A 27,668-nucleotide genomic window follows, 5' to 3' on the forward strand; every position below is an offset into this window, starting at 1 on the left:
TTTCATTTGATAGAGAGATTAATACTGTTGGATGAATGATAACGAATAGTGATTTCATTTGTTATATTAAAACTTTTAAACTTCGGCTCTATTAAAACTCATCATTCCCAACAACTGAAACAATTCTCAAACATCGAAACTTTGGAAAAAGAAAGATATTATTATGATTACAACTTACGATCGAACTAAAATAAAACAACGATCGTCAAGCAAATTCGAATTTATAATTCTTCACAGCAAAAATCACTAACAATCAAAACATGATAAGGCTAAACCTGAAGCAATAAACAAACGCCTCCCAAAGTCCATTTAGCCGGCTTCTCTTTCGATTTCAAATTGAACGTCCACACGTAGGTGGGTCCACGATCCCTGGAAAACGAAACGATAATTACTCAAAAGAATAAATTTAGGACCACTCGTTCATACAGACCTTGTCTTATAAACGGGACATTCGTAAATATTTTTTGTTTCCTGCTTATCCTGGGTAATCGCCTTGATAAATATAACCGGCATTTGGGGGAACAACTCCTTCAATCGCGAGCTGGCGATCGACCCGATGTTTGTGTCCCAGCGAGCTCCTTCCATATACAGCCCAGTAACATAAGCACCCTCTCGCGGTGGCGCACTGATATCCTCCTTCCACTTCTTGGTTACGTCGCAACTCAAACACATCTTATCCAGTGGCCATTCATTTTTCCGAGCGGTCTGTTGCATAATCGCCGTCAGGAAACTCTGCGGGTTGAAGAAGCCGGCCAACCAAACGGTAGAGGGCAGATTGAAATCGTTGGACCATGCTTCGAGCTCCTTAATCCGAATCGTAAGGTCCGCGAACCAAGACTGCAACCCGAACATCGACGGGTAGGCGCGCCTTGTCCAGCTATCGGGAACATGGTCGAAAAAGAGCGAAGCCTCGAGGTCTTCCATGTCCGAGGTGATGGTGAGTTCTCCCTTAAGACCAAGCATCAGCTCCCGAAGAGATCGTTTCATCTCTCGCACTAGAATATTCATTCGTTCACACTCCTGGAAGGCAACAATCACGAACGGGGTTCGATCTTCAACCCGCGCCATAAGTTCGGCCATATTAAATTCCTCGGGCAGTTTGTCCGTGAAGTCTTCGATGGTCGTTTTGACAACATCCTCACGACTCACGGTGGAACCACTAGTGGCTCCAGAATCTCGCGGTTGAAGCTCGAAGATTGTTTTGAACAGCTGCTCCGAGAGGGTCGTTAGAAAGCCGATTTCTGCATTCGGATGGAGACCGTACAGATAAGGCGATTCAACCGGTAGGTTGTCATCGATGTAGTTGTGGTAGCCAACGTAGTCGAGGTTCGGAGGAGCTGGAAAACCAGCGCAAAGATTGAGATCTCCATCCACCAGTTCGGGTTGCATCAACTCCTCCAAATAGGTCCGACACAAGCGTCGATCCCAGTCGTCCGTAATGTGACCTCCGTACATGATTTCTCCGAAGAGATAACGCAGATCCTCCCACGGTACGCGGTTGTTAGCTTCCAAGTAATTGAACAGTACGTAGACACTGATGGTGAGGTCTCCCACGTTGAATGGATAAACCCGGTTCCAGCCTTGAGGACCGAATTTTCTGCGTTCCGCAACCACGGCGTGGAAGTAGCATAGCGAGAACAGAATAGCTTTGAACTCGGCCTCCTTGCCACACATCTCCAGTGTTTCCTGGTTGAAGTTGTCCAGTGCTTTGTGGATGTTAGCCAGCATACCGGTCGGAGGCTCGTTTGTGATTTTGATAGCCGATTCCAAGATTCCCTGCGGGATGATGTGATACTCTGCTGACATGGCCGGTTCTGCGCTAATGAACAGTCGATAGTTATCGTGAGAGTCTTCCAAAGTTGCTTCCATTTTTTTCTCCAGTGTTGGGAGCCATTTTGCCACCAAATGAATATTTTGGAGAATAACCCAATGACCTTCCTTCGAGGCAACGTCGATAGCGGACTCGGCAACCACCTCTTGGCCTTGACCAAGCGATACGTTGTAGAAGTTACCGTGATCGGTCGAAAAGCGCATCTTTTTGCCCAATTTTTCTACGTCCTGGAATGTTTATGTTGTGTCTATATATATAGAAAATTTGAAGACTTATGTGTTATCCTACCTTCAGAGGATCGACTCCCGGTGAAAGGATGAAGAATACTGGCGTTGACGAGCTGGTTTCTTGGAAAGATTTATCAAATTCGACCATGCGAGCCTCAACAAACTTTGCGCCCAATTTTTCCTCCACGAACGCTCGCACCGCGTAGGTCATTCGATCTGGCCTTAGACACCGCACAATACAGAGCCTCTGTAGAGCGTTCTTGTTCTTCCATTCGCCGGGCATTTTTTCTCGCTCCGGACATTCGGATTCGACCAATTTTCGCCATCTGTGTAATAGGAAAACAATGAATAACCGCATTGTTTGGTCATTCGATTATTGTTACCTTTTAGCGGAACCTTCGATGTCTTTGTCCAGAGACCTGAACTCGTCCATATTCGACAACGCCTTGATACCACCCCATCCCGCGTTGGTTAAGAAGTCGAATGGCGATGTCAAGTTAGGCGTGAAGGGGAACCTCAATAGGAAGTCCAATTCCGCTGGGTCAATCTCCTTCGCCTGAAGCAATATCTGAATCGCCATCTGCGCCATGAAGATCAGCTTGTCCCTCTCAAACAGGCCCCTACTTGTGTACATGTGGACGGCAAAGGTAATCGAATCGATCAGATTGAATACGCGATCTTTGAGCTTCTCAGCCGAAGGCGTTCCAGCGATTGCATCTTTGAAAACAATCGTGAATGCTTTCAGTGAGAACTGGTATATGGGATTGATCTTGTGGAGGTCGTTCAGGATGAAGTACAGGATCGAAGCCCGCTCCGCAGCTGGTCGGTAACTTTCACGAGCCACGTCAATTTGCTCCGAGGTCTTCTTACCTTCGCGGACCTTAACCTCGACCTCGGCGGCTGTTTTCTTGGTCTTCTCCAAATTGAGCACTAGGCTGGCGTCTTCCAATACGTTCTCACCAGCCGAGGAGAGTCGGCTTAGCAGGTCATCTTCAAGCATTTTCAGCGTTATTTTGAATGTGTTTTGTTGCATTGTAAGATCCGCTTTTTGCTGTTCAAGATCCGGTCGTTCGGCTTTGACTACTTCTGCAAGAAGCTGCTCTTCCAAACCGTCACGCGTCACGGTGAAATTTATCAACGTGGTCTGCGCTTGCATCTCTGGTTTGTAGTGGGGATTAGCGAGCTTGGTCTGCAATATCAGCTGGAAATTGGGGTTGTAGTCGATTTCTTTTTCACCCATCCGAAGACATTTGCCCTTTTTAACCAACATTCGCCCCAACAGAGGGTCGAGAACGGCATCAATAGTTTCGCCGATGTTTTCGATCAACAGGATACTCCCATTGGAAACGCATCTTTCGATGACGTCCAGGTATCCCTTGGCGGTGAGTCGTAGCACTGTCAAGTCATTGCCGTACTTTTGCTTGATCCATTTGATTCCTTGTCTATTGGAAAGGTTGCATTTGAGCGACTCTACAAATTGTTGTTCTTAGCTATATGTTACTTACAGTTGAGGGTCAATCATCAACGGCCAGCGAGCTGAGTATGTGAGTATAGCTGCATTCTCTGACGACATCCTGTCCGATGGGAGGCCCTCGTTGTTCCACGAGGCGATAACGGCGTCGTCCACGATTAGATTCAGTGGATCTACGCCCTCGGTGAATGGGATCGCCGGCTGTTGATAAAACAAATTCACTCATTGGTCATAGTTTGAAATACTTCAATCACCTTAGAAAGCCGAAACGTCGGAATCCACATGTTCTCCTGCAGCTCGACTCGGTACCGTCTGGTGAAGCAACCGACATAGCTGATAAAGCAGGCAATCAATAGCACATCGCCGGGTAGAGTCACGGTTTGGCTCTTCAGCAGCGCTATCGATTCCCGCCAGCGTACATTTTCCGAGGCCAGTCCGTTCACCAGACGGTGCGCGAGGTCAATCGTGAAAGCTGTTTTGTCCGCCTCGTCCTGACACTTTTGCTTCTCCGCGAGGGCATCGTTGAATTCGGCTTGGATCACCCCCAGTCGCTCCTCCAGCTCGTTGATCATGTTCGTCAGATCCATCAGCTTGTCCTGGGCCGCCTTCAGCTCGGCCTGAGCTTCGTTCAGAGCTCGCTGCTTAGGCTCTACCACCTGATAGACCTGATAGAACTTGTGAATGTTGATGACCCAAGCACACAACCCAGCTGCTGCCGCCGACTTGGAACGGATCTTCTCGGGATCGAAATCCGGGTCCTGTAATGTTTGAGTGATTAACAAAATCTAGGGGTGAAGCCACCAATATCATTGCACCTTTAGATATTCCTGCAATGCCTTGATAACATCCGGTTGTATATGCTCCTTGTCGTAGTATATCAAGTCGTTCAGAAAAACGTCCACCTTGTTCATCATTAATTTGCAAGATTTCCAGCTGCGATCCTTCGGTATCCTTCCCTTGGGCGAAAACAGTACAAGCACCGCCGCACAAACCTTGACCACCAACTCTGGTGGGGATCCAAAAGATTTCAACTCCGTTAGGTTGTTCTTATCCAGCGTATCGAGAGCTGCCTGAGCCGCCAGTAATGCTGGCTCGGCCTTTCTTAAATCCTCCTCACAAATTTTGGCCTTTGCGCTGACATCTTCCTCAATAACTCGCACTTTTTTCTCTTCTTCCGCCGCAAAGTTCTTCTCCTTTTGTACCTTTTCGTTTTCGGCACCGACCACTTTGATCAGCTTGTCCGCTTCCTGGTTCTTCTTCTTCAGAACCACTTCTTGCTCTACCAGCTGAACCTGCAGCGAATCCACCTGATCCGCGCATTCGGCCAACTTGAGGATACCACTCTCCAAACGCTGGACCCGATCGTTCAGTTCGGTGTGCTTTGCCTTGACAAACTTCGAATATAAAGCAATAAGCTCCAGGAAGGATTTGGGTGTTGTGTAATTATAGCGTCGTTCGTTTTGAAGATATATTTGGGACATTTCGTTCACCGTTCCATGAACATAGGCCATGAACACAGCTACCGGTTCGACTAGCTCGCGCTGAAAGGGGAAAGATTCGAGATTGGGATCTACGAGACTTATTCAAGGCATGAAACTTACTGGCATGACATCCACATAGGCAAGGAATCTGTTGGACACCGATTCCAGCGCCGTCTTGGGCCACTCATGGAACCAATTGATCGCGGTGCAATTAACCAGCGCAGGGAACTTCCTCGCTCGAATTCTCAGCGTTGATCCCACCGGCGAAAAGCAGAGTACAATCTTCAGCGACTTACGTACCTTATCGATGAAATACTTCCAGCAGTTCTCTTTAGTGTCTAGCATTCCCAACTGCTTAACCTCATTCCGCAGTGCGTTCACAATATTATCGATCTCATCCTCCGGGAATAATTCAGGAATTTCACCGGAAGCAAGTAAATCATTTATTAACACCAGGAAAGCTTCTTCCGCAACCTGAGCGTCCGTCATCAGAAACATACACGGCACATTCTTGACACCTGTTTTCATGTACAGAACCGCTAAATCCGCCTTCAAATCGGCGATTCCATAGCCTTTCCTGAGCTGAATCTGCGAGACCTCTAGTCCTGAGATAAATGCGGCCAATCTTGAGAGCGACTGTTTGCCGGAACCTCCAACCCCGATAAGTAACGCATTGCCCCTCGGTCCTTCCAAGATCCTACTAATCCTGCACACATGACTCATCGCGTCTTCAAACAGTACCAAATTCATTGCTCCAATCATGTCGTTGTAATTTGCTTGGGCTTCCTCCAGGGTCTTGTTTAAGCTCTCCCAGTTGGCCACGGGCATGTATTTGGGATCAACCAGACCCTCCGCAAAGTGGCAATAGATGATGGGTGACGAAAAGACCTTCCCCTCGTCAAACTCCTCGAACGATTTCTTCACAACATCTGCACGTAGCTTGCGGTATGTTTCGATATCGCGGTCTTCCACCAACTTGTCACTGTAGACACGGGTTGCTTCGTGAACCCACAGCCGGATCAGGGAGTTGGGGTCCGGACAGGTTTCCCCATTTGCAAACAACATTCCCTGGAAAATGTTGGCGAGATCACGTAGATTGAAAACGTAGTGGAATTTGATGGCCGTCGGAAGGAATGTTTGTCCCATCCGGAGGTGGAGTGTGAGCGCACAGGAAACCAACGAGGCGCAAATCTTCTGCGTGGGTAGGGTGAATTTATTCAGCGGATTTGCGAGATGCTGCGAGAGGATCGAGTAATAGATGTGGTAGAGCGGATCGCCTGCTGGGAAACTCACGGCGAACACGCAGAAGTGCCGCTGCAGCCGGGGATCAATGGTGAACGAACCGGCCGTTGGGTTCATGCAGGACACGAACTGACAGTTGTGAATGTCTTTCAAGGTTAGTTTGGTACGGTCGTACCAATGTCGGTAGTCCATAAACTGACGGATTAGGGTATGGGGCTGGACAGTGCCGTAGGTATCAACCTCGGGCATGTTCATATCGTCGACGAAGTAGACCATGGTTTTGCTTCCAGGTGGGCCGTAGTTTCGGCCGGCTTTCTTCTCCAATGGTTTCTCCAGAACGCGCTGTAACATTTCCGAAGTGGTATAGAAGTTGAACGGTACGTTCGTGACGGCATAATTGTACGAGAGATTGTTCAGCTTATCGGCGACGATGACACTTTTGCCGGAACCCGCCCCACCGATGAGCATTACGGGATGTTTTGCTTCGATGAGAATGTCCATGAACCACCGCAGCCGTGTGGTTTCCGCTGTTGGTACTAGGGTCGATTGAAGGGGTATATCTGTGTCCAGATCGAAGCTCGGTACAAGATCAGTCCACGGGTTGAACTTTTTTGTTTCCGGATCGATGTAGTAGTTAAAGACAGTTCCTCCCGGCGGGAAACGAATGGCTTTGAACTCGTTGATCCACCACTTGTGGAACTCATTGCGCCAGTCGACCATCTGATCCTGGAACATCGATGATCCGAAGCCCCAGATGACCGCGAACACGTAGTATATTTCGTACCACTCTTTCGGACTGTCCGGTGGCAGGTTTTGAGGGGTTAGAAGGCAGTCCAGTAGGTGACAGGTCATCTGGATCATCGCAATCTCCGAGATGGGAGTGATTTTCTTGAATCGCTTCTGGGCGTCGATCAGTGGAGGGATGTATTTGTCGAACAGGACCGAGAGGATGCTTTTTTCGGCCTGCGTTTCACGGGAGTCAATCCATGATGCTACAAACCTAAAATTAAGAACAAATTACGAGTAATATCAATAAATGAACATGAAATGAAAATTTCCAGTTCTCTGAATCTCCGCATCTGAATCAAATCGTATAAAATTTCTTATTATGCACTGCATATATACGATACTCACGGGTTCCATCCAAGATCCTGTGGATTTATATAGAGAATACCAGCCCGCGATACGGTTGCTGGAGTGGCCGTTCTCAAATTGGAGATCTCAAACAAAAGCCGCATTTCTTTGGTGAGTGCAATCCGTTCATTACTTGCCAGCGTCAACACCTTGTTGTCGTCCATGACCGTGTTCAAGCTTTCAATCCACATCGGATCGATGTCTCCGTCGAGAACAATCCACTTGGGTCCAGTGCCGCCCATGTTGGCCTGATCACGCATGATTACTGAGAACAAACCATCCTTCCACTCTCGTGTTGCTGGATTGATAATGCCGAACAACTCATCATTGGTAACCGCCTTCGGATCAAGATCATTGAAATGGGGTTTCCTTTTCTGGTTTTGGTACGTTCTGAACAGTGTCTTCCAAACTTGGGTTTTACCAGTGCCAGCGAATCCGACAATGAAGACCGAATGACGCACGGCAAACAATTCCTCCAATTGAACAACTTTCAGGATAAAGCTATCCTCCGGTTGGAGCTTCAGCTCGGTTGCCGACTTACGGATCAGTCGCTCGAACTCCGGAGAGCGCTTGCGGGGAACGTCCAACGCCGGGAAGAGATCCCCTATGAGCCCCATAAAGACCGGTACATCATCGGTTACAATCTTAGGTACGTTAAAGTCACGCAGTGCACGCATCAGAACCTGGTCCTCTGGACGCTCTCTGTCTCCTCTCTACAGGTAAACGGCGAAACATGGTTATGACAAAAAATAATATTATTGGTAGAATAACTATATCCCACCTTCAACGCGCCGGCCACCACCAACACCGATTTGATCGCCCGCAGGCCCCAATCGTAGTGGTCCTGCTTGGACAGTAGCTCCTTGCACAGCGTGTACAGCGTGATGAATTTCCGTGCCAGCAGGCGCGCCTCTTGGAAGCCTTCCGCCACCAGCATAATTTCACAAATCAGCTCAAAATCCGGCACCACCATTGCACATGGCCTGAACAGGGCTTTGAGATTTTCCGGCAGCTCCGTCCGGCCAGCGTAGCCCGGATTCATCGTGATGAAGATGCCCACCGTCGGGATGAGCGAGATGATTTCGCCCATAAAATTGAATTTCTCCTTCTTGCCCTATTTATATGCAAATTCAATTATTACACTTTTTTCCCCGTTGTTGCTGACGTTGTGCTTTGTCTTACATGAACCGTTGATTACAGTCATATGAACGGGGAGGAAACTCTGGAGGAATGGGGTCTCGCTAAAACTACGATGGGCTGATCGTATATATGTGCTGATGAGCGGATGGGAAGCAAGGAATTGACGAGTTTAATGGTGCATGGCCTAGAGGCGCTGGCTAATTGTAGCCGGTACTGCGCAAGGAAGCATGCCTTCAACAACAAAGCAACGAACAAATGCACAATATCCGGCAAATGTTGGGATGCCGGATAAGTCGTTACGCTATATTTGTTTAAGAGGTTATGCGGGCCTAATCCTATAATATTCTATTGATTTTAGGTGATTTTTGGTGAACAATAAAAATAAAAAAAAACATCACAAACATAGCTGTTGAAGTCAAACCTGGATTTCGCTAGATTTCGTATTTGTGGATGCATGCAAATAAAGGACTTGTGAGCAATTCCACTCTAAATGAAGCGAACTTTTTAATAGCATCTGTTGCAGAGATATTTTGAGTTAATTTTTATTCCAAAACTAGGCTTTGCCTATTTCAATTCTTCCAGTTCATATTTACATGCGGAATGCGAAAAAAAACATATTTTTTTCTAGTCTTTTAGTGTTACTTTTCTATAGTAAAAATTGTTTTCCGTGTGTATTTTTTCTCAAAGCTTCATCACTTCTCTACAACCCATTGTTGAATATATTTTGTATATATCCATAGGTTTTCAAGCTGTACAATCATAACTATTTTTTCCTTTTTTCTAGTTTCAAATCAGGATTGGCGTTTTTTTTATTTATATACGTTTGGGCTTAGATTATTTTAGTTTAGAACATCGATGCGAGACGATTTCGGCAAAAAATATTGAAGTATTTATTGAAGTCCTTTAGGCCATTTATACCAAAATTCCTAATACCTAAAGTTTTCACTCGATGCCTTTTTTGTTCGCGCGGAGCAAACATGAAATCGTATAATACTGCATATTCTAAGTATAAGTATATGAGGGGCTCAGAATGCAAGGGGTGTAAGTGACTTGATCCATTTCTTTTCGTCAACTTTTTCTTTGATTAATAACTCAACTGCAAAAACGATCCAATTTGAGTTTGCTATAGAATCTGATAGATGAGGTTCTGACCTACCTTCCACATTGTCAAATACAGCTGGGAATGAGTTTGCAGCTAAGTTATGACCAAAAGAGAGAGAATCGATTTAGAGAAATCGATCAAATCACTTACACCCCTTTCATTCTAAGCCCCTCATATAACATCGGGTCGAATTGAAATCGTGTATGAGGGGCTTAAAATGAAAGGGGTGTAAGTGATTTGATCGATTTCTCTACATCGACTCTCTCTTTTGGTCATACCTTAGCTGCAAATACATTTCCAGCTGTATTTGACAATGTGGAAGATAAGTCAGAACCTCATCTATCAGATTCTATAGCAAACTTGGAACGTTTTTGCAGTTGAGTTATTAACTAAATAAAAAGTTGATGAAGAGAAATCGATCAAGTCACTTACATCCCTTGCATTCTGAGCCCCTCACATATAATATTGGGTTGGGGGAAAAGAAATGTCGTATATTGTCAATATATGGCAACACTTCAACATATCTTGTGTTGTACTTATCGCATCGGGTCATATTATACGGCTATTTAAAGACGACAATTTGTGCTACAAGTTGTTGTGATTGTCCTTTTCAGTCTTAAGTTATAGCGCGTCAAAGATGGGATCCACCAAGCAAGAAATTCGCCATATTTTACGTTTTTACTACCTGCGAGGTAAAACTGCAACGAAGGCGGCCGAAAAAATTCGTGTAGTTTATGGACCCGATACTGTAACGTTTCGCACAGCACAACGTTGGTTTGATCGAATTCGTTCTGGTGTAGTGGCTGTCGAAGATACACCCCGTACTGGTAGGCCAATCGTCGTGGAAACCGATAAAATCGTTGAAATCATCCAAGTAGACTTGCATGTGAGCACTCGCTCGACTGGCCAGGAACTGGGTATAGACCATAAAACCGTTTGGAACCATTTGCAGAAGATTGGATTCCAAAAAAAGCTGGATGTATGGGTGCCACACGAGTTGACGAGTTGCTGTGTGTTTGGTGGGATTGGAAGGGAATCATCCACTATGAGCTGCTCAACTATGGCCAGACCCTCAACTCGGTTCTCTACTGTGAGCAGCTTGACTGTTTGAAGCAGGCGATTGACCAGAAGCGGCCAGAAATGATCAATAGGAATGGTATTTTTTTCCACTAGGACAACGCTCGGCCTCACACATCTTTGATGACCCGCCAGAAGCTACAACAGCTCGGATGGGATGTCCTATTGCACCCACCGTATAGTCCGGACCTGGCTTCAAGTGATTATCATCTCTTCCGGTCCATGCAAAACGCTCTTGGTGATACTAAGTTGGCCTCAAAAGAGGCTCGCGAAAACTGGCTGTCTGATTTTTTTTGTAAATAGGGAGGGGGGGGGGGGTGGGTTTTATAAGGGGGGTGATAATGAAGTTGCCTTCTAAAAGGCAACAAGTTTTCGAACAAAACGGCGCATATTTGACTTAAATTGGATAATCTTAAGTATGTTAAATAAAGCGTCAAATTTCGATCAGAAATACGACATTTATATATATATATATATATATATATATATATATATATATATATATATATATATATATATATATATATATATATATATATATATATATATATATATATATATATATATATATATATATATATTGTGTACATCTAAAATTGTATAAAATGCGAAATCCTCGATATTATTTATCACTACAGATTAAGTCTCAATTTCAATGTAGCCCGCATATAAATTCGTATCAGATTACAATAGTATAAAATATCAATCAAAGTGTATCCGAAATCGTATTAAATGCAAAAACTCGATTTTCTATATCATTGATCTATATAACGATTATCCTAGTATTGCGACATGCAGAAATACATACGCCATATTATATTCATTTTATATAGCATTGTCGGGTCAGATTGCATATCAGTGTAAAAAGCATCGTATTTCGTTATATACGGCTTTCTGTGCGTATAAAAAATGGTATATACGTATATCTCCCCCACTTTTGCGTATATATGCCAGTCATATGCATCATATATCATCCAAATGTGTCTTGGATGTATGTATATCGCCTCCAATTATGGCTATTCATACGATTGAATGTTTACTGGGTCACCACTACTCATTTTCAATATTTCCCTCCCACTAGAAGTCATTTGAATAATTCCTATTTTTAGGAACATAAATGTTGTGATATATACAAATGGCCATGCATGTGGTTAAAAAAATAACTATAACCTCACGAACATTTTCCGCTATTCGCTTTTTTGATTACCTGTAGTAAATTGCATATACGTATGATAATAGCCGTACTAGACGCACGTGTAAATCGTATATTCATCCAAAATAAATCGTAATAAATTGTCATGTATGTATATTGCATGTATATGTGATTCAGGCGCTTCGTATACCACATATATCCCATATTTTGGGTTGTATATGATGCGCCTGACTAGCAAAAGCGATAGATATCTTGCACGACTATCTCGTACATATTCTCGATGAAACTCGTACATAGGATACGAAAAAGATGCAATAGGATACGTCATTCCTGGTCGTCTATTGTATTTTTGTGGAAATGTCTTGAAATTATAAGAATAGCCAAGTGAGGTTTAGTGCTACGAATTTTAAAAAGTGTATCACGAAAAAAACGCTGTAGAAAGTTATACATTGGGTAATGACCCCCAGATATTTGAAGCTATGCACTCTTTCGATGGGTACATTTGAAATCTGGGGATCTGGACATGTTGTTATTTTCTTTCTAGGTGAATGGAAAAATATGTATTTGGTCTTCGGCAGGTTGAGTGACAATAGATTTGCCTGAAAGTAATCCCCAAGGAGATCCAGATCATACTCTATATGTGACACTATGGTTCCCGAATCCGGGCTTGAGTTAAACAGTGCTGTATCGTCAGCAAACAGTTTTTCCTTCCCTTTTAGAGGTAGATTGCCAATGTCGTTCACATTCAATAAAAATAATAGGGGTCCAATATTGCTGCCCTAAGGTACCCCTATATTTATGTAACACAATGTGCTTTTGGCATTATTTACTGCAACATATTGCTGCCTATTAGTTCAGTAAATGTGCACTAAATCATTAGCTATACCTCGGATTCCGTAAGTGTTCAGCTTATTCAATAGTATATTATGATAGATTGTGTCAAAGGCTTTTTTAAGGTCTAAAAATAGTGCGCCTACCATCATTTTTCGATTAATTCCACTGATGATTTCATCTACAAGCTCTGTGTCTGCTGTTGTTGTACTACAGCCTCATCTGAAATCGTACTGAAATTTATAGAAGACTTTATTTATATCGAGGAATTCGCACAATCTGTTCATAAGCGTTCTTTCAAAAATCTTGTTGAGTACAGGAAGCGTAGAAATCGGTCGATACTTGCATGGATTCCAAGATTCACCGGATTTGAAGACTGGTACTACTTTGGCCATTTTGAGACAATTCGGATAACTACCTGTGGTCAGTATTCCATTGAATATGTCTGAACAGATCTTAGCGAAAGTCGACGAGTTCTCTTTTATGAAATGTACCAGAACGTTGTCAAAACCGCAAGTTTTTTTACTGTTCAGTTTTTCACATTTTCGCGCCAGAGTCAGTGAAATTTCTGATATTTGTGTAGATCGTCCTATCAATTGATTAATTGTCTTCCACATTTTGGATTGACTTGAGTAGTTCAACACTTGTTGGAATTATACTTTCTTACATCTTTGTTTTTCAGAGAGAACCCTGCTTGTTGCGTGTGTTGACATCTCTTTCAAGTGTGAGTTTGATGTTCCGGAGCTTGCCAAGAAATACATGATTTTGTAAGCGATCTGCTCTTGTGACAAACGGAGTGCGCCGTTTGTGACTACCGGGTCTCTAAACGGCCAGATCCACATCAAAGAGCGTCTGGTTCTTCTGTTGAAGCAACACAAGGGCCCTACGATCTTCTGGCCTGATCTAGCTTCATGCCACTATTCAAAGGATATCCTGGAGTGATACGAAGCCAACGGGGTAACGTTTGTACCCACGAACATATACCTCAAAAATATGGGACATATGATGCTGTATATACGCTAGTTATACGATTTAATGTTTACTGGGATGATGCCGTTTAGATGGATATTACGTTAGTGTATATCATGAAACCGATACTTGTTATGCCGAATTACGGCTCAACCTGTATTGATTAATAAAATCGGGGTTTCGCTTTGAATACGATTTTAGATATAGACGGTGTATACTTTGATTGGCATTGTGTATCGTTGGGATTCGATCCCACTTTGTATACGCCTTAGAATATACAAGTTATACGATTTTTGTTGGGGTATTACTTGTGTAATTTTCTATCAATACTTGATTGAAATTTTCCATCACGTCTTCATTACCTGGATGGAACATCCTGGAATATGCCTGCACCAATGCAAGCTCACTTTTTTTACGGAAGCTCCCCAGCCTGAAGGGGAATTGAAGATTTGGACTGCAGACGAAGCTCTTGCGTTTCACATGTTCAACCAATCAACAAATCAACAAAAACAACTTACAATTGAACACACGGATCAATATCAATAAAAACCTTCAAGGTTGCTATAAAAATTGCTGGCTAGTTTTTTTTCTCATAATTCGGCCAATTGAGCATGCAATTAATTCGGGTTTTCCGGTGTTTCGCTTTCAGGTAGAATTCGCATCAAAAGTGGGACCGGTTTAATCGAATGGTGTTCGGTTTCCATCCATAAAAGGCCAATTAATAGGCTTATTGAGTCGATTGCATGCTGGCGTAAAACAGCATACCTCGATATGACAATTGTAATCGTTATTACGTTGCTTGAAATTGATACTGGTATTCTTTTTTGTGCCATCATATCCAATCTGTTCAATAGGTCTATTAACATGCTCTCTTTTTCCCTATTAAATGAAATTTGAATCCACCAAGAATAAAGATGAGGCCGCAATCGATACTAAAAGTCATTCCAAAATACCCATAGCGATCGAATGAGAATCGAATTTTTGTGTTCGCTTCCGGGTACAATATTGTTTAACGTGTGAACTGCAATGAATATATAGCATGATTCGAAAACATCGCATAGCTGATTCTAGGCCCTCTACAAAATATAAGGCTGATGATTAGGCATGCCATATAGAGCAGCATTATTTGTGCTGTTTCGAGTACGAAATTGATATTTTTTTATCAACTTCAACATTAAATTTATAGCAGAATAAGTCCACTTTCACATGAAGCCGACTAAACACAGAATAGAAAAAAAAACAACCTACACATGGCGGCAGCATGAATGCATGGCATGCAAACGTGCAAATAACGTTTACGAGAGATGAATTTCAATGAGTACACATAGAGTATGGATATCCTGAGAGGATCCCGTGGCAAAGCATACGGTATACAATACCACATAGCCAAGCTTTGGCAATCTTGACATAAGTACTTCTGAAGTAAACAACATTTGGAATTTGTTTTTCGTCGCCTGTTTTTTACCTTGATATCACTAAGGGTTGCATATCTCTGTTCCCCCTTCGTTTTTACGCCCACAAGCACACGTACACAGACACACCGTGAACAATACCAGACGGGTAGAGGATAAAAAGTAGAAAATACGATAAACAATCATCACACACAGATTTACACCCGGCTCCGCACAGACTAGCTCTGCGCATTTGGATCTAAACATACATCGGAGGAGAGAGGGGTGTTGGACTGAACTCAGTTACCTTGATTGCGTCTTGGATTGATTTCACCTGGACGGCCACCACCGACAGGACCTCCACCGAGATTCGATTGAACTCATCAAAACAACCCCAGGCACCGGTTTGCGACAGACCTTTGTAAATGTTCCCGCAAGATTTGTAGTCCATCTGCTCCGAGCAGTTAAATACGTACACCATGATACCCAGCGCCCGGCCCAAATCCTTGGTGGTTTCCGTTTTCCCAGTACCAGCCGGTCCGGCGGGGGCACCTCCCATGATCAGATGAAGAGACTGAAAGTGAGCAATGTTGTTAAAGGAAGTTGTACACAACGTGGCGAGGCGAACCACTTACTTGCGTCAATGTGATATAGCAACGGTCCGTTAAAGGTGTAATCACCAGCCGAGGAGTGTTCCCAAGATATTCATAGTCGTACCTAAATTGGGCGTCACAAATGTTGGCGAAGCAGTCCCCAATCTGATCGTCCCAACGGTGTCGCAGCTGACTCTGCCACTGGAACGCTTGACCCGTTTCGACCTTCTGCTGGATCATCTTGGCAACGACGTCACGCGAGTGAACGTCAATGGTACAAATCGTCATGATCTTCTGTCGATCTCCTTGACTCAAGTCACCACACAGAAGCACAATCAGTGCGTTCAGCTGCAGGATCTGTTTCTTCTGATAATCCTTCAGTGCATTCTCGTATCCCTCCTCCAGTCTAGCGAACGCCACGTTCACTTCAGTAGTCCACCAGATTTGAGTCGCACACAATGCCGGTTGGGCTGGCCAGTCGAAGATCCAATGATCCCGTGGTTTCTCCTCGTAGGCTATCACGGCTTGCTCGAAAAGGTTGTGCAGTGTAACACGCATAGAATCCGTCACTCGGTTCAACCAGATTTCCACCTTTCCACTGCAATCGCAGTTGTTTTTGAATGCCACGTACTCCTCGTTCTCTTTGGAGATCATTCCCACGGCACTTTTCTTGGAGAGCTTTGAAAACACCAATTTAGCGAGGGAATCGTATAATTTCGTCAAATGTTTTGCCACCAGTTCCGGCTGGTTGCCATTGCTGAGAATATCCAACAAATCGGCGGATGACACGAAGTAGAACCTTGGGTAAGCCAACCGCTTCGTTTCCAAATAATCGTTCAGCGCCTTCTCACAGAGCACCAGCTCCGTCAGCAGTGTTTCCAGTTTCTCGTACAGCCCCTGCTTGTTGGTGGCCTTCACTATATTCGGATTCGCCACAATCTCTTCCAGTAGTTTCTTAAACTCCCGATCGATCCCATCGAACCGCTTCGAGTCCTCCGGGAGCTGACTTCGGATATCTTCCGAGCCGATGAAAATACTCTCCAGATACATCCACTTCCGTTGCACTTCAAACCATGCCGTTATCACCTGGTCCGCGTTCGATAGCGCCAGTTGCCACTTGGAAACTTCCGCCAAGAAAAAGGCAATATATTTGGATGACATCAGATTCTGCAGTTGCACCTGGTTCTCCTCCAACATTTCGATAACCTCCTCGGAAACTTTTATCAGTCGCAGTCCGGTGCGCTCGTGTTGCTCGTCCTCGAACGCCAGATCCCTCCATGCCACCTCCAAATCCCGCAGGACCTTCTCCATGCCCATCTCCTTGACCGATTTGTCCACGATTGTTTTCACCTCCTCCTCGTAGTTGTGCAGGTTCAGCTCCAGCAAGTCGGCCAGGGTCGTCGAGTCGTCCATCCGGAAGCGCACCTGAGCAGGTGTCGGGGGGTGTTTAAAAGTTCAGCGTAAAAGTCAGAAGTAGTAGTAAATCAGTTAGGGAAGTTATGCAATTTGTAATATCATCCTGAAACACCCGTATCAGAGAGTAAAAACAAAACAACAAAAATCGAGGGAATGGTGCGAACTGGTTTGGTGGTTGAAATTACGAGAAAAAGTGCATGGAAACGGGTTTGTTGGTTTCCCAGTCAGTCAGCCGGCTATTATACGTGTAATATAGTATCAAATAGTGTAACTACGGTGCAGTCAGTGTAGAAAAATATATACAAAATGCAGCACACAAACCAACATTTCCCTTCCATAAGTTTTCAACAGCTTAATTGCAGCCAGACAAGTGTGGTGAGTTAGGGTGGCGGTCCGGTAGGCAGCATAATGGCGGAGGAAACGTAGAAAAAGAGAGGAAAACAAAAACAAACAAAAAAAAAACGAACGTTTCTGTATAAACATGTTTGCACTCGAGAAACTTTGTATGCACAGCCCAAAGGGGGACGCTTGCTCTGCACTGAGGAAATTGCTTTTGGATATCCATTTGTCGGATGAAATTAAATTCTAAATAGTTTAACGAGAACAAAACCGAGCGGAAAGCGTTGGGAAAGTTTTGGCGACAAACTCCGCTTCGTTGTTACGATTGTTTTTGGTACTGTTGCTGGAACCTTTCCCCAGGAACGAACGACTCAATGAGCGGTACAATTTTGCCGAAAACTCAAAAATTGATTTGGTGGAATCCTGATTTTGGGTACTTTCGTTCGCTTTGAGAAGCTGTATTTTCAGTATCTTGTTGAATAAAAAAGTTTGCATCATTCAATCAGAACATTCTGAGAAAAGGATTCCAGTTCGCGGTTCCATGTTAGCAAAAAAAAAAAAACAAGAACACAAATCACCAAATAGAGGAACTGGTGGTAATGGCCACAATCGCCGTTTTTCAAAAAATATTGTAGTTTACATGATTGTTGTTCCATTGTTTGTTGATAGCAAACGGTTTTTATGAGAAAAAATAGTACATATTTCCCTATAAAACAAAAGTTCTAAAATCGATTCTTTTAGTGTTTGGTTGGAGTGGACAACTGTTGTGGTTGAAATTTACACTTGCACATATCATGCAAATTGGGAATTATTTATTCGTTGTTTCTTGTACAAATTTGCTTAAACCGGTCAGTCTTATAAATATGTAGAAATCCTCAGGGTGTTGGTTTTACTTTGATTTCCCCTACATGTATGACATACGCTGGGCTTTCCCCTTTGAGTCGTACTTGGGAATCACTCATACAGTGATAGGCATAAAAAACCCCACCTTGGATGTTTAGAAACTTTTCTCAATTTATGCACTAATTTATCTCTAATTGATCACTACTACCATATTTTTTTAGAATTGTTTGATAACTATTACTATTTCAAGTAATTAACAAGTTTTACAATTATTGTTAGATTTCGTGTACTCCTTTATTCCCTTTTGTTTCCAGGGCACCTTTACATGACATCTTTAATGTGTGCGAATATGCTTTGACAAAAATAAAATCCGACCCCAAAAATAATATTAAAATCACTCAAAACCTTTGAGTAATCCCTCATTTCTTCATGTTATAACAGTAAGAGCTGTGTGATATTGTTAGCAATTGATATTGAGGCGATATAAACAAAGTTTTGTATACATTGTATTAAACACAGCATTATATAACGATTTTCTAAATTTTGTTCGAATAAATAACAATTTTGTGAAGTAAAAACAGCCCGCAAATAACGTTCTTGAAATTCTTCATCATCCTTCCACCACTTTCTTTCGCGTCGCTTCTGTTGCAAACCTCTAATATCGATTCGTCAAGCCAAAGTACATACTTTTCTCCAAAAGTCTTTGGGTAAATTCCAACCGTTCCAGTTTATTCTTCTTGCTGATAAACGGTCGTTTTTTTGTGAATCTGCTTCTGAGTTCACACTAAGCTAGTCTGCGAAGTACGGTTCTAGCCGATACTGCCAACGAGAGGTTTTCCTTTGACTGTTGATTCGTTGATCCGACCGGCTATCGATCTCCCGACGACGGTCTCTTCCGGATCTGTCAACAAACGAACCGTAAGCTTTGTGCTTGTGCTCCACCATTCACGGAATCCTTCCCGGCTTATTCCGAACTTCTGTGCAATTTTCCGTTGTGAAATCTGCTGCAAATGATCCTAAACAACAAGATCTCGGACTTGTATGCCGATTTTTTTCACCCATTTTGATTTTGTTGAAAACTCTTTGTGTAGACAACATCAATCGACTTTTCTCCAACGTAAACAACGTAAACAACGTGCCAACGTAAACAATTTTTTGTTCATATCGCGTTAACTAAATAACTGAAAGGTTGTAAACAATATCGCACAGCCCTGCCCTAGCGATCATAACATGTGGAAACGATGGGTTATCCAAAGGTTTTGGATGATTCAAATATTATTTTTTTGGGGTGGGCTTTCATTTTTGTCATCGGGTATTTGCACACTTGATAGATGTTATGTAAGGAAGTTAACAAATCTAACAAAAATGACAAAACTCGTCAATTGCTTAAAGAAAAAAAAAAAGTTATTAAAAAATATTTAAAGATGTGTTTTTTATGCATATTGCTGTACGCCAAAACCTGGTGAGATACACACAACGCTTCGCATGATGAACCTTTTCACAAACAAGCCAAACAAGCCCAAGCACAGTACATATTGAGCAGTAACTCCCGCGGAAGGGCAGTATGTGATGGTTAAGAAAAATGTCGACCGTTTCCAACACTGGGCAACTCTTCATTGAAAAAATATACCGTTTTTACTCATATTCCGAGCAGACTCAAATTCCGCATACTTCGTTTCAAAAACTAAATTTCCTGAACATCAATTTTATAAATCATTGACCCTTTCATTATGACAGTGTGCTTCGTCGGAGTGCTACCCCTGTACGAAGCACTGCGCCGAAAAGTATACACATCGTGCTGGTGTGATCGAAGAGCAGTATGAATTTCATGTCGTCTAAAGACGACGCTCGTACACACAGGACGTCGCGCGGATGTCGTCTATAGACGACGCTCGTAACGAAAGGGTTAAATAATGAAAACCTCGATATTTTTTAGAAAATACCCTTTCGTATAATAACATTTATAGGTACCGTCATTTGGGGTCAAAATGAGTCTGTAGGGTGAGATAGGGTCAAATACGAATATAGTAGTCCAATATTCGGAATATTGTTAAAATGTGTGAACAGTTTAGAAAGATTCATATTTTCACTACTTCCATTGCATTATACTCAACTGTAGTACACATAGTTATTGTGCAATACATCATAAAAGTTTGATAAGTAAATATCCATCAAATAACAGAAAACAAGAAGCGGATTATATCTGTGAAAAAAACCGCAGGTAGACCTTGGACTGGAATGTCAATAACTTGTTTGAAGTTGCACAGTAAGTTGCACAATACTGAAATGGCGAAATAGTCTACTAATTACCTACTTTTGCGTAGTATTGACTGGAATACCGAAAAATTGGAAAAAATTTCAATATTGGACTACTTTGATTTCGAATGGAGGTGGATTTTCACCATAGTTATGCAACAGACAATTCGCATAATTTTTCTTCAGACCCATTCTCACCCCCAACGACGGTATTAAAACAATATTAATGTTCATTAAATTTAGTTTTTGAAAAAAGGGGTTCAGAATTTTAGTCATAATGATAATTGTGCAATTCTTTTCCAAATTGTTCTACTCTCAAACTTTGTGATTCGTTTTACGATTTGAACTTCTGAAAAGAGATTGTTGGAAATCGGACTTACTTCTAGTACATTCCAATCGGAATCGAATGATAAACGTTTAAAAACGCATAAGAGGATTACAATTAAGAAATATTACGATCATATTCAGCGGATATGACTATTTCCATAGTGGAATCAAAAAATAAAGCATTTAACCTGATCTCCAACAACAAGTGTCGAAGGAAAAGAATGCAAATTCCCCTGCTGAAGGTTTCTGCAAGTATAACATTCTCAAGGGAACAAATCAAATCTCTTGTTGTAGCAATCATTTGTTCATCAACTCTCAACCAACCTACCTTGGTAGCCTGCATCAGCTCGATCCAGTGCCGCTCGCGAATCGCCGGATTCTGCAGTTCGGTGATCGCACGAAGCGACGTCAGCAGATTTTTTAGCACGGCCTCCACGTGCACGTAAGGATTCCACGTGCGCATATCCTTGTCCAGCTGGCGGATCTGCTTGCCGTAGTTCTTGCATTCCATCTCCATCGCCTCGACGTCGATCTTCTTCCACGGTGTTTTCTTCCAGTCGTTCACACACGACTCGACCGCATACACAAAGTCCCAAATCTGCTTGACCATGCGGATCTCCTTCCGGCACAACCGAAGCTTGTTATCGTCCGGTGGGTTCAGCTCGAATAGTGCCGCCGAGTCGCACAGATTCTTCATCTGCGTCTCCATAATGTTCAGCTCCAGGTTGACCTGATTGCACATCTGGTACACGTTTTCACAGGGAACCTTGAAGAAGGCCAGCTTCTTGAAACCCTCCCTGTACAACTTGGAACGGATGTCGAACAATGTGATTCGTTTACGGATCAGGTCCACCTGGTAGGCTTGAGCTGGAGCAATCTTCTCGCGCACTTTCGTAGCTGTTTTTTTGATGTGCAGCCACCGCTCCGGCAGTTCGGCAAACTGCTTGTAGACGATTTCATCGAACTCAACATTGTAACCCTTGAGGAGATCAACGGTTGCTTTCAGTGGTTCAAACATGTTGTCATACATGTTCTCCCGCTCTTTCAGTTTGTTCAGTGCGGAAAGAATCTTCAACAGCGTGGGGAAGTCTTCTTCGGCCGCTTCGAGAATGAATATTTCATCGCACTCGTTCGCGAACTCTTGCAGTTCATTCAGGCTGTCTACCACCCGATCGATCAGGTGTTTCTTGAACAGATTCGACCACTTGCTAATCTCGAGCAGTAGCACCGTCTTGAAGTGCCGCAAATCGATCGATAGCCAAACGTCGAACGTCTTGGCGATGTCCATGTTCACAAAAATCTGGTCGTACAGATCGTAGTAGCTGTCGATTTGAACCTTGAATTGATCGAGCGAAGGGGCAACCTCACGCAATGGAGTTTCTGCAGAGAGAAGCATCTCCATCTCGTCCGGAGTTAGCGGTCGACCGTATTTCAGGAACTGTTCCAGGACGCTGTGCCTATCATCCAGCCAGAGATAGTTGTAGTCGTCAAAGCGTTGGATGTACTCTTCTGCTTCGCGGATCGTCTCGATCACCCGATTGATGATGCTGTCCTTCATGTGTTCGATCTCCTGCTGGCTCTCGAGGTGATCTGAAATTGTTCTACGTAGTAGGAGATCTCAGGATTGAGTGTGGAGGTTACTTACCAAGATAAGTTGCCAGAATGATTTCCCCATATTCATCCCTTGGATCGTTGTCTGGAGGTTGGGCTACCCTTGGGATGGTACACATGCAGTAGATGTCGGTCAGCAGTCCTTCGACCAGTGCGAGAAATCCATTGGAATCGAATGCATCAAGCGTTGGGACGAATCGCGTTCTCGGCGGGTGCAGCTCATACTTGATTTCAAAAATTGGAGCATTATGATCCAAACGATTTTCCATCTCAAACTTAATATAGCGAACGCTTGTACGAATCGAATCCAGAATCTCGCTGGACACTATTGAATCAACGTATTCTTGGTAGGGACGATACAGCGCTAGCTGTGAGGGAGTGCGTACAAACTCGAGTACTTGCTCCAGAGAGGGAACCTTCTCTTCAGTGTCCTCAGTGGCTTGAGAGGATTCACCTCCATCCTCTAGTCTCTCTTCTAGCGATCGACCCACCTGAGGAAGCGATTCGCGTGTTTCTTCCTTCTTTATCGACATACTGGAGATCAATTCTTGAGATTCCACGAACAAGTTGAAAAAATATCGGAAGTTTTGCTCCATTGCGATGTCGATCTTCTTCTTCGTGTCGAAGCAACCCTCCAACCGACGTTGCACCTTTCCCGAGCGATCGTCGATGTCTAGCAAACCCGTGGAACCTCCATCCTTACGTTGGTACAGTGGAACCTGTCCCCAACTGCGAATACTGTCTACGATTTTCTTTATATTGTTCTGGGCCTTCAATACTCTGGTGTGCAAATTTTTCAACCTATCGTAGAACTCATCGATGTACACGGGATCGTAATTGTTCCAATCGATTCTACCAGAGCATGCCATCTCGATTATTTTGTCAACTTGGGCTACCTCCTTCTGGATGAGCTCTCGCTCACAAGGCACGCTGGTCTCCACTATCTCGTTGTACCACTCGACGATCCTCATCAGCTTCAGTCGGGCTTGCTGAAAGAATCGAATAATGTCAGTTTAATGATTGAATTCATAATTCTTGATGAAACGAACCCAGAGGGCTTCCTCCAAATCGGAAAAATTCAACGCCTTGTCCGGAATGTTCGATAGTCCCATCCGCTTCATGTAGCGAATCTCGAGCAAGATCATCACCAACGTTTGGTTGAAATTCATCTCCAAAAGCTGCTTGTCGTTTCGGATTAAAAGGGCTTTACCCATGTGGGTTGATATTTTTTTCGAAACACCCGAAGACCACTCCTTGAACAGCGTAGCCTCGAAGGTGTCCAGATATTTCATCATCTCGTGGTAGTTTTTCATAACAATTTCGTCGTTCTCGTTTTTGAAGAGTCTGGCGGTGATTTTCGGTGAATAAATTTTTCGAAGTCTGGAGAAGGGACTATACTTACGGGTACTCCACCATGCTAAGATCATTGATGGGCTTCGAAATGCGATCACGCAGCTTGTGGACCCACAATATTGCTCCTGCCACCGGAGGAAATCCCGTATCGATGGGCATCCCTTCCAAACCATGTTTCTCATATGCCGCGCGTCCCTCGTCGAATATTTTCTTCACAATGTTCAGGTCGTTGTTGTACAGATGCACAATATTGCTAATTTTCCGATGTATATCGGGCAGAATCAGCGATCTACTGATCAGCGTGCCCATGATTTGAACCAACTTCATCAGCTGCTCCACATTGTAGCACTCATCGAAGGCCAACACAAATTGGGCCGCTAGCTTCCTCTCCAGAACGTCAGTTTTCTGCTGATACCTAGCCCGGTCACGTTCGAAGCTCTTCTCAGCCGGATCCGGATCCAGAGGGTCGTACTGGATCGAGCCCCAGCGAAGGTACAGTTTGTTGAAGTCTTCGAACACTTCCTGGATTTTTCGGCTTATGCCCCGGCCACGTAGACCCCCAATTTCGACCTTTTCTAACTTGCGAAACTCTGTCGCCGTGTAAAAAATGTCCTTCACATGGTCTAGCCGGGCCAGGTAAAGGTCCAACCGGTCGAAGATGGCCTGCGGTCTGAAGGTCCAGTTGGTCGGTTGAGAGCCTAACTGTCGGAAGTTGTCCAGTTGACCTCGGAAGTCGTGGAATTGTTCCCTGAAAAAAAAGGTACACGGAAGCTGTCATAGTTGGTGACAACGGGGTTTGATGGTAATTTAACTTGTAATAGACTATATTGTCGATGACGGTGTTGATTTTTAACAAACACTCATCCGGCTCCCCTTGGAACAATGATCCCGGATCCAAGCATTTGCTTGCCTCGGTGATCATCATGTTGCTTATCATTTTGAAAAGTATCATTATGCGTGCGTTGCTTCCGTAGTAGAACGAATGGGCCCACAAGAGGCAGACGCAGTGTAGCATTGGGGCGATCAGTTCCATCGCGTCCGTGAACTCCGTACTCTCGAAGGTTTCGAAGTGTTTTTTCTGCGAAAGGAAACATTTTGTTTTGGTTGGCAAAACTTCAATCATTCTCGAGTTCACGCTACCAGTGGCATAAGGAACAGCGTGACATCATCCGCCTCGTGGACAGCCTGAACCACGCTTTGAAAGGTGGACTTGAAGGAGGAATAGTACACGGAATCGATTCCCTCCAAGATGACCCCAATCTGGTGCACTCTGGGCTCCAGCAGCTGAGAGTAGATGTTGCGCAGATTGCTTTGACGGGCATCCCAGAAGGAAATCTCCTCCAGTGGTGAGGGGTGATGCCCATCCTTGAATATGGTGGTGGAGTCCTCCTTGAGGACGTCATTGATTTGATAGGCCCACTTAATGACGATGCCTTCGAGAGAATTTTTCATCTTGAGCGTGCAGCCATCGATGTTGCTGGAAGAGAGCATGATATTTGCGTAGTAAATATTAACATCGAGCATTTAAAATAGCCACTTACCCTTCGGAAATTTGTTGTCCCACGCTCTCCACCTCCCCAATAGATATGGGCATAGGCAGCAGTGTCTGATTAATTATGTTTCCTTTTACCTGTAATTCACGGAGCAGAAAACCAAAAACAGGAAGTGGGTTATATCTATGGTATAACCGCAATGGTGACGTAGGACTATCGTTGATTCAGTGATTATTTGTTTGAAGTTGAATCTGAATCCATTCTGAATGAATGACTAAATGAATATTTGAGGCACTTCGAAAACGAGAGCTCTTTCGCTTGCATGTTATTTTCAATTCCAAGGGGAACTGACAGATTATTTTTCAGCAACGATCACTTCTTTCCGGATTCTTCTCGATAATCAGCAAACGTAAAAAGTTGCGCGCGTGTATGTGTGTGTATGTGTGTGACGGATGCTCCGATGTCTCAAGCGGAACCAATTTTCGATGCTGGTATTCTCTCGGTCGTTTTCTCTTCTCTTAATGATAATGAATCCCTTGATCCCTCTCCGTCCAGCTCGTCCAGCTCGTTCAACTCGTTCAGTAACGATGTTGTCTTGTCGATGTCCTCACGAAAAATGAATGCGTTTCACCACCACAATATCGCTTAAGTATGCTTTTTGTCCGTGACTGAATCGAAAGAAGGTGTGGTTTACGATGGAAATTTGGAAGGCAAACTAGAGGCGAATGAACTCTTTGAGTTTGAAACTTTCGGCGACTGAGCAATAATTGAAAATTATATGATTATCGCGATGCGAAACATTTTCCATTGCGCGCGCGAACTGTATTCGATACGAAAATATTCTACTGATGGGGGAGAATAATCTTCAGAAGCTTTCCTGCTAATTAGTTGCACTTGATTGAAAAATCACAAAACCAAATGTATTCGATCGCAGCAGTACTATGTGGATAGAAAACATTAAAATAAACTCTTCCGCTTGAACATAATTTTCAATTCCAAGGGAACTGGCAGATTATTTAGCAGTAACGATGACATCATTCCGGATTCTTCTCGAAGTCCACCACCAGTGGTTAATGCTAACTTGATAACCACCTGTTAATTGCACTTGATTGAAAAATCACAAAACCAACTGTATTTGGTCGCAGTTTTACATGGATAGGAAACATTAAAATAAACTTTTTCACGTGAATGTATTTTTCAATTCCCAGGGAAACTGGCAGATTATTTTTCAGCAACGATTGAATCTTTCCGGAATTTTCTCGATGCTGAATGGCATCCAAACGAAAAAAAATCCGTGCGTGTATGTGTGTGTGGCGGCTGCTTCGATGTCTTCCCGGGGAACCGTTTTTCGATGCTGATACTCTATCTTGGTCACCTTCTCTTCTCCTCCTGCCTCCTGCCTTCTGCCTTTTCTGCCCTCCCTCACAGTTCCAAACAAACTGCATGTCTTTCAGGTCAGGTCAGGCTAGGTAATGAATCCCTCGATCCCTTGATTCCTCGCCGAAAAAGAATAATTTTCAGAAGCTTTCCTGTTAATTGCGATCGATTGAAAAATCACAAAACCAAATGTAAAGGGTGTGTCACATCAAATTGCATCACGGAAAAAACGCTGTAGAAATTAAATTTTTAGGAATTATATCTTCAGCTTTCGCTTATAATCAGATAAGAGTGTATAGATCACGTTGGCCATGCTTCACTGTCAATTTTTCGTAAATTTGGAAAAATGTCGTCGGACGAAAAAGAGCGTCGTGAATTAATCCTGTGCACTCATTTCGAGAATCCGGAGTTGTCACATCGGGACATCGGTAAGATGCTGGGAATCGTCCAATCCACGGTCAGCAGAGTACTAAAACGATACTTCGAGAACCTAACCATCGACCGGAAGGTGAAGAACGGCAAAAATGGATGCTCCGTCAGTGAAAAAGATCACAAGCGCGTAGTTAAGCAGTTTAGACGTGATCCGAAAAGTTCGGTCCGAGATGTCGCCAATAAGCTGAATTTGTCAAGTTCATTCGTTCAGCGGACCAAGCAGCGGGAGGGTCTGCGTACATACAAGGTTCAGAAGGCTCCTAACCGCGACGAAAGGCAAAACATGGTGGGGAAGACGCGAGCCCGGAAGCTGTACACCGAAATGCTGACAAAGCCGCATTGCCTGGTAATGGACGACGAAACCTACGTCAAAGCGGACTTTCGTCAGCTGCCGGGCCTGTTGTTCTTCTCCGCAGAGGACAAATTCAGCGTTCCGGAGGAGATTCGCAAGCAGAAACTATCCAAGTTTGCCAAAAAGTACATGGTGTGGCAAGCGATCTGCTCTTCCGGAAAGCGGAGCGCCCCCTTCGTGATGACCGGCACGGTAAACGGGCAGGTTTACCTTAAGGAGTGCCTACA

The 27,668-nt window shown here is 43.7% G+C and overlaps 1 protein-coding gene across 4 annotated transcripts in view; it reads right to left on the reverse strand.

The window, feature by feature from the left end:
• Nucleotides 1–205: 205 nt before the first annotated feature.
• The window catches only part of LOC129767361 (dynein beta chain, ciliary-like), a 41,164-nt gene continuing 13,701 nt past the window's right edge, over nt 206–27,668 (reverse strand). Inside the window, exons 3-23 of one of the 4 annotated variants that reach the window (XM_055768149.1) lie at nt 25,329–25,417; nt 24,928–25,264; nt 24,600–24,865; nt 23,837–24,535; nt 23,484–23,778; nt 22,469–23,423; nt 21,152–22,413; nt 17,380–17,409; nt 15,685–17,067; nt 15,357–15,623; nt 15,124–15,159; nt 8,168–8,500; nt 7,387–8,099; nt 5,131–7,252; nt 4,345–5,070; nt 3,784–4,287; nt 3,564–3,730; nt 2,442–3,500; nt 2,120–2,384; nt 431–2,058; nt 206–369 (exon numbers count right to left, since the gene is read on the reverse strand). In XM_055768149.1, coding sequence (XP_055624124.1) covers nt 270–369; nt 431–2,058; nt 2,120–2,384; nt 2,442–3,500; nt 3,564–3,730; nt 3,784–4,287; nt 4,345–5,070; nt 5,131–7,252; nt 7,387–8,099; nt 8,168–8,500; nt 15,124–15,159; nt 15,357–15,623; nt 15,685–17,067; nt 17,380–17,409; nt 21,152–22,413; nt 22,469–23,423; nt 23,484–23,778; nt 23,837–24,535; nt 24,600–24,865; nt 24,928–25,264; nt 25,329–25,417 — 13,236 coding nt within the window. In that variant the 3' untranslated portion in view covers nt 206–269. The remainder of the gene's footprint in view (nt 370–430; nt 2,059–2,119; nt 2,385–2,441; nt 3,501–3,563; nt 3,731–3,783; nt 4,288–4,344; nt 5,071–5,130; nt 7,253–7,386; nt 8,100–8,167; nt 8,501–15,123; nt 15,160–15,356; nt 15,624–15,684; nt 17,068–17,379; nt 17,410–21,151; nt 22,414–22,468; nt 23,424–23,483; nt 23,779–23,836; nt 24,536–24,599; nt 24,866–24,927; nt 25,265–25,328; nt 25,418–27,668) is intronic. The other 3 variants (XM_055768157.1, XM_055768167.1, XM_055768177.1) reach the window with 3 other exon arrangements.

This window comes from Toxorhynchites rutilus, chromosome 1 (assembly GCF_029784135.1).
Source record: "Toxorhynchites rutilus septentrionalis strain SRP chromosome 1, ASM2978413v1, whole genome shotgun sequence".
Lineage (NCBI taxonomy): Eukaryota > Metazoa > Arthropoda > Insecta > Diptera > Culicidae > Toxorhynchites > Toxorhynchites rutilus.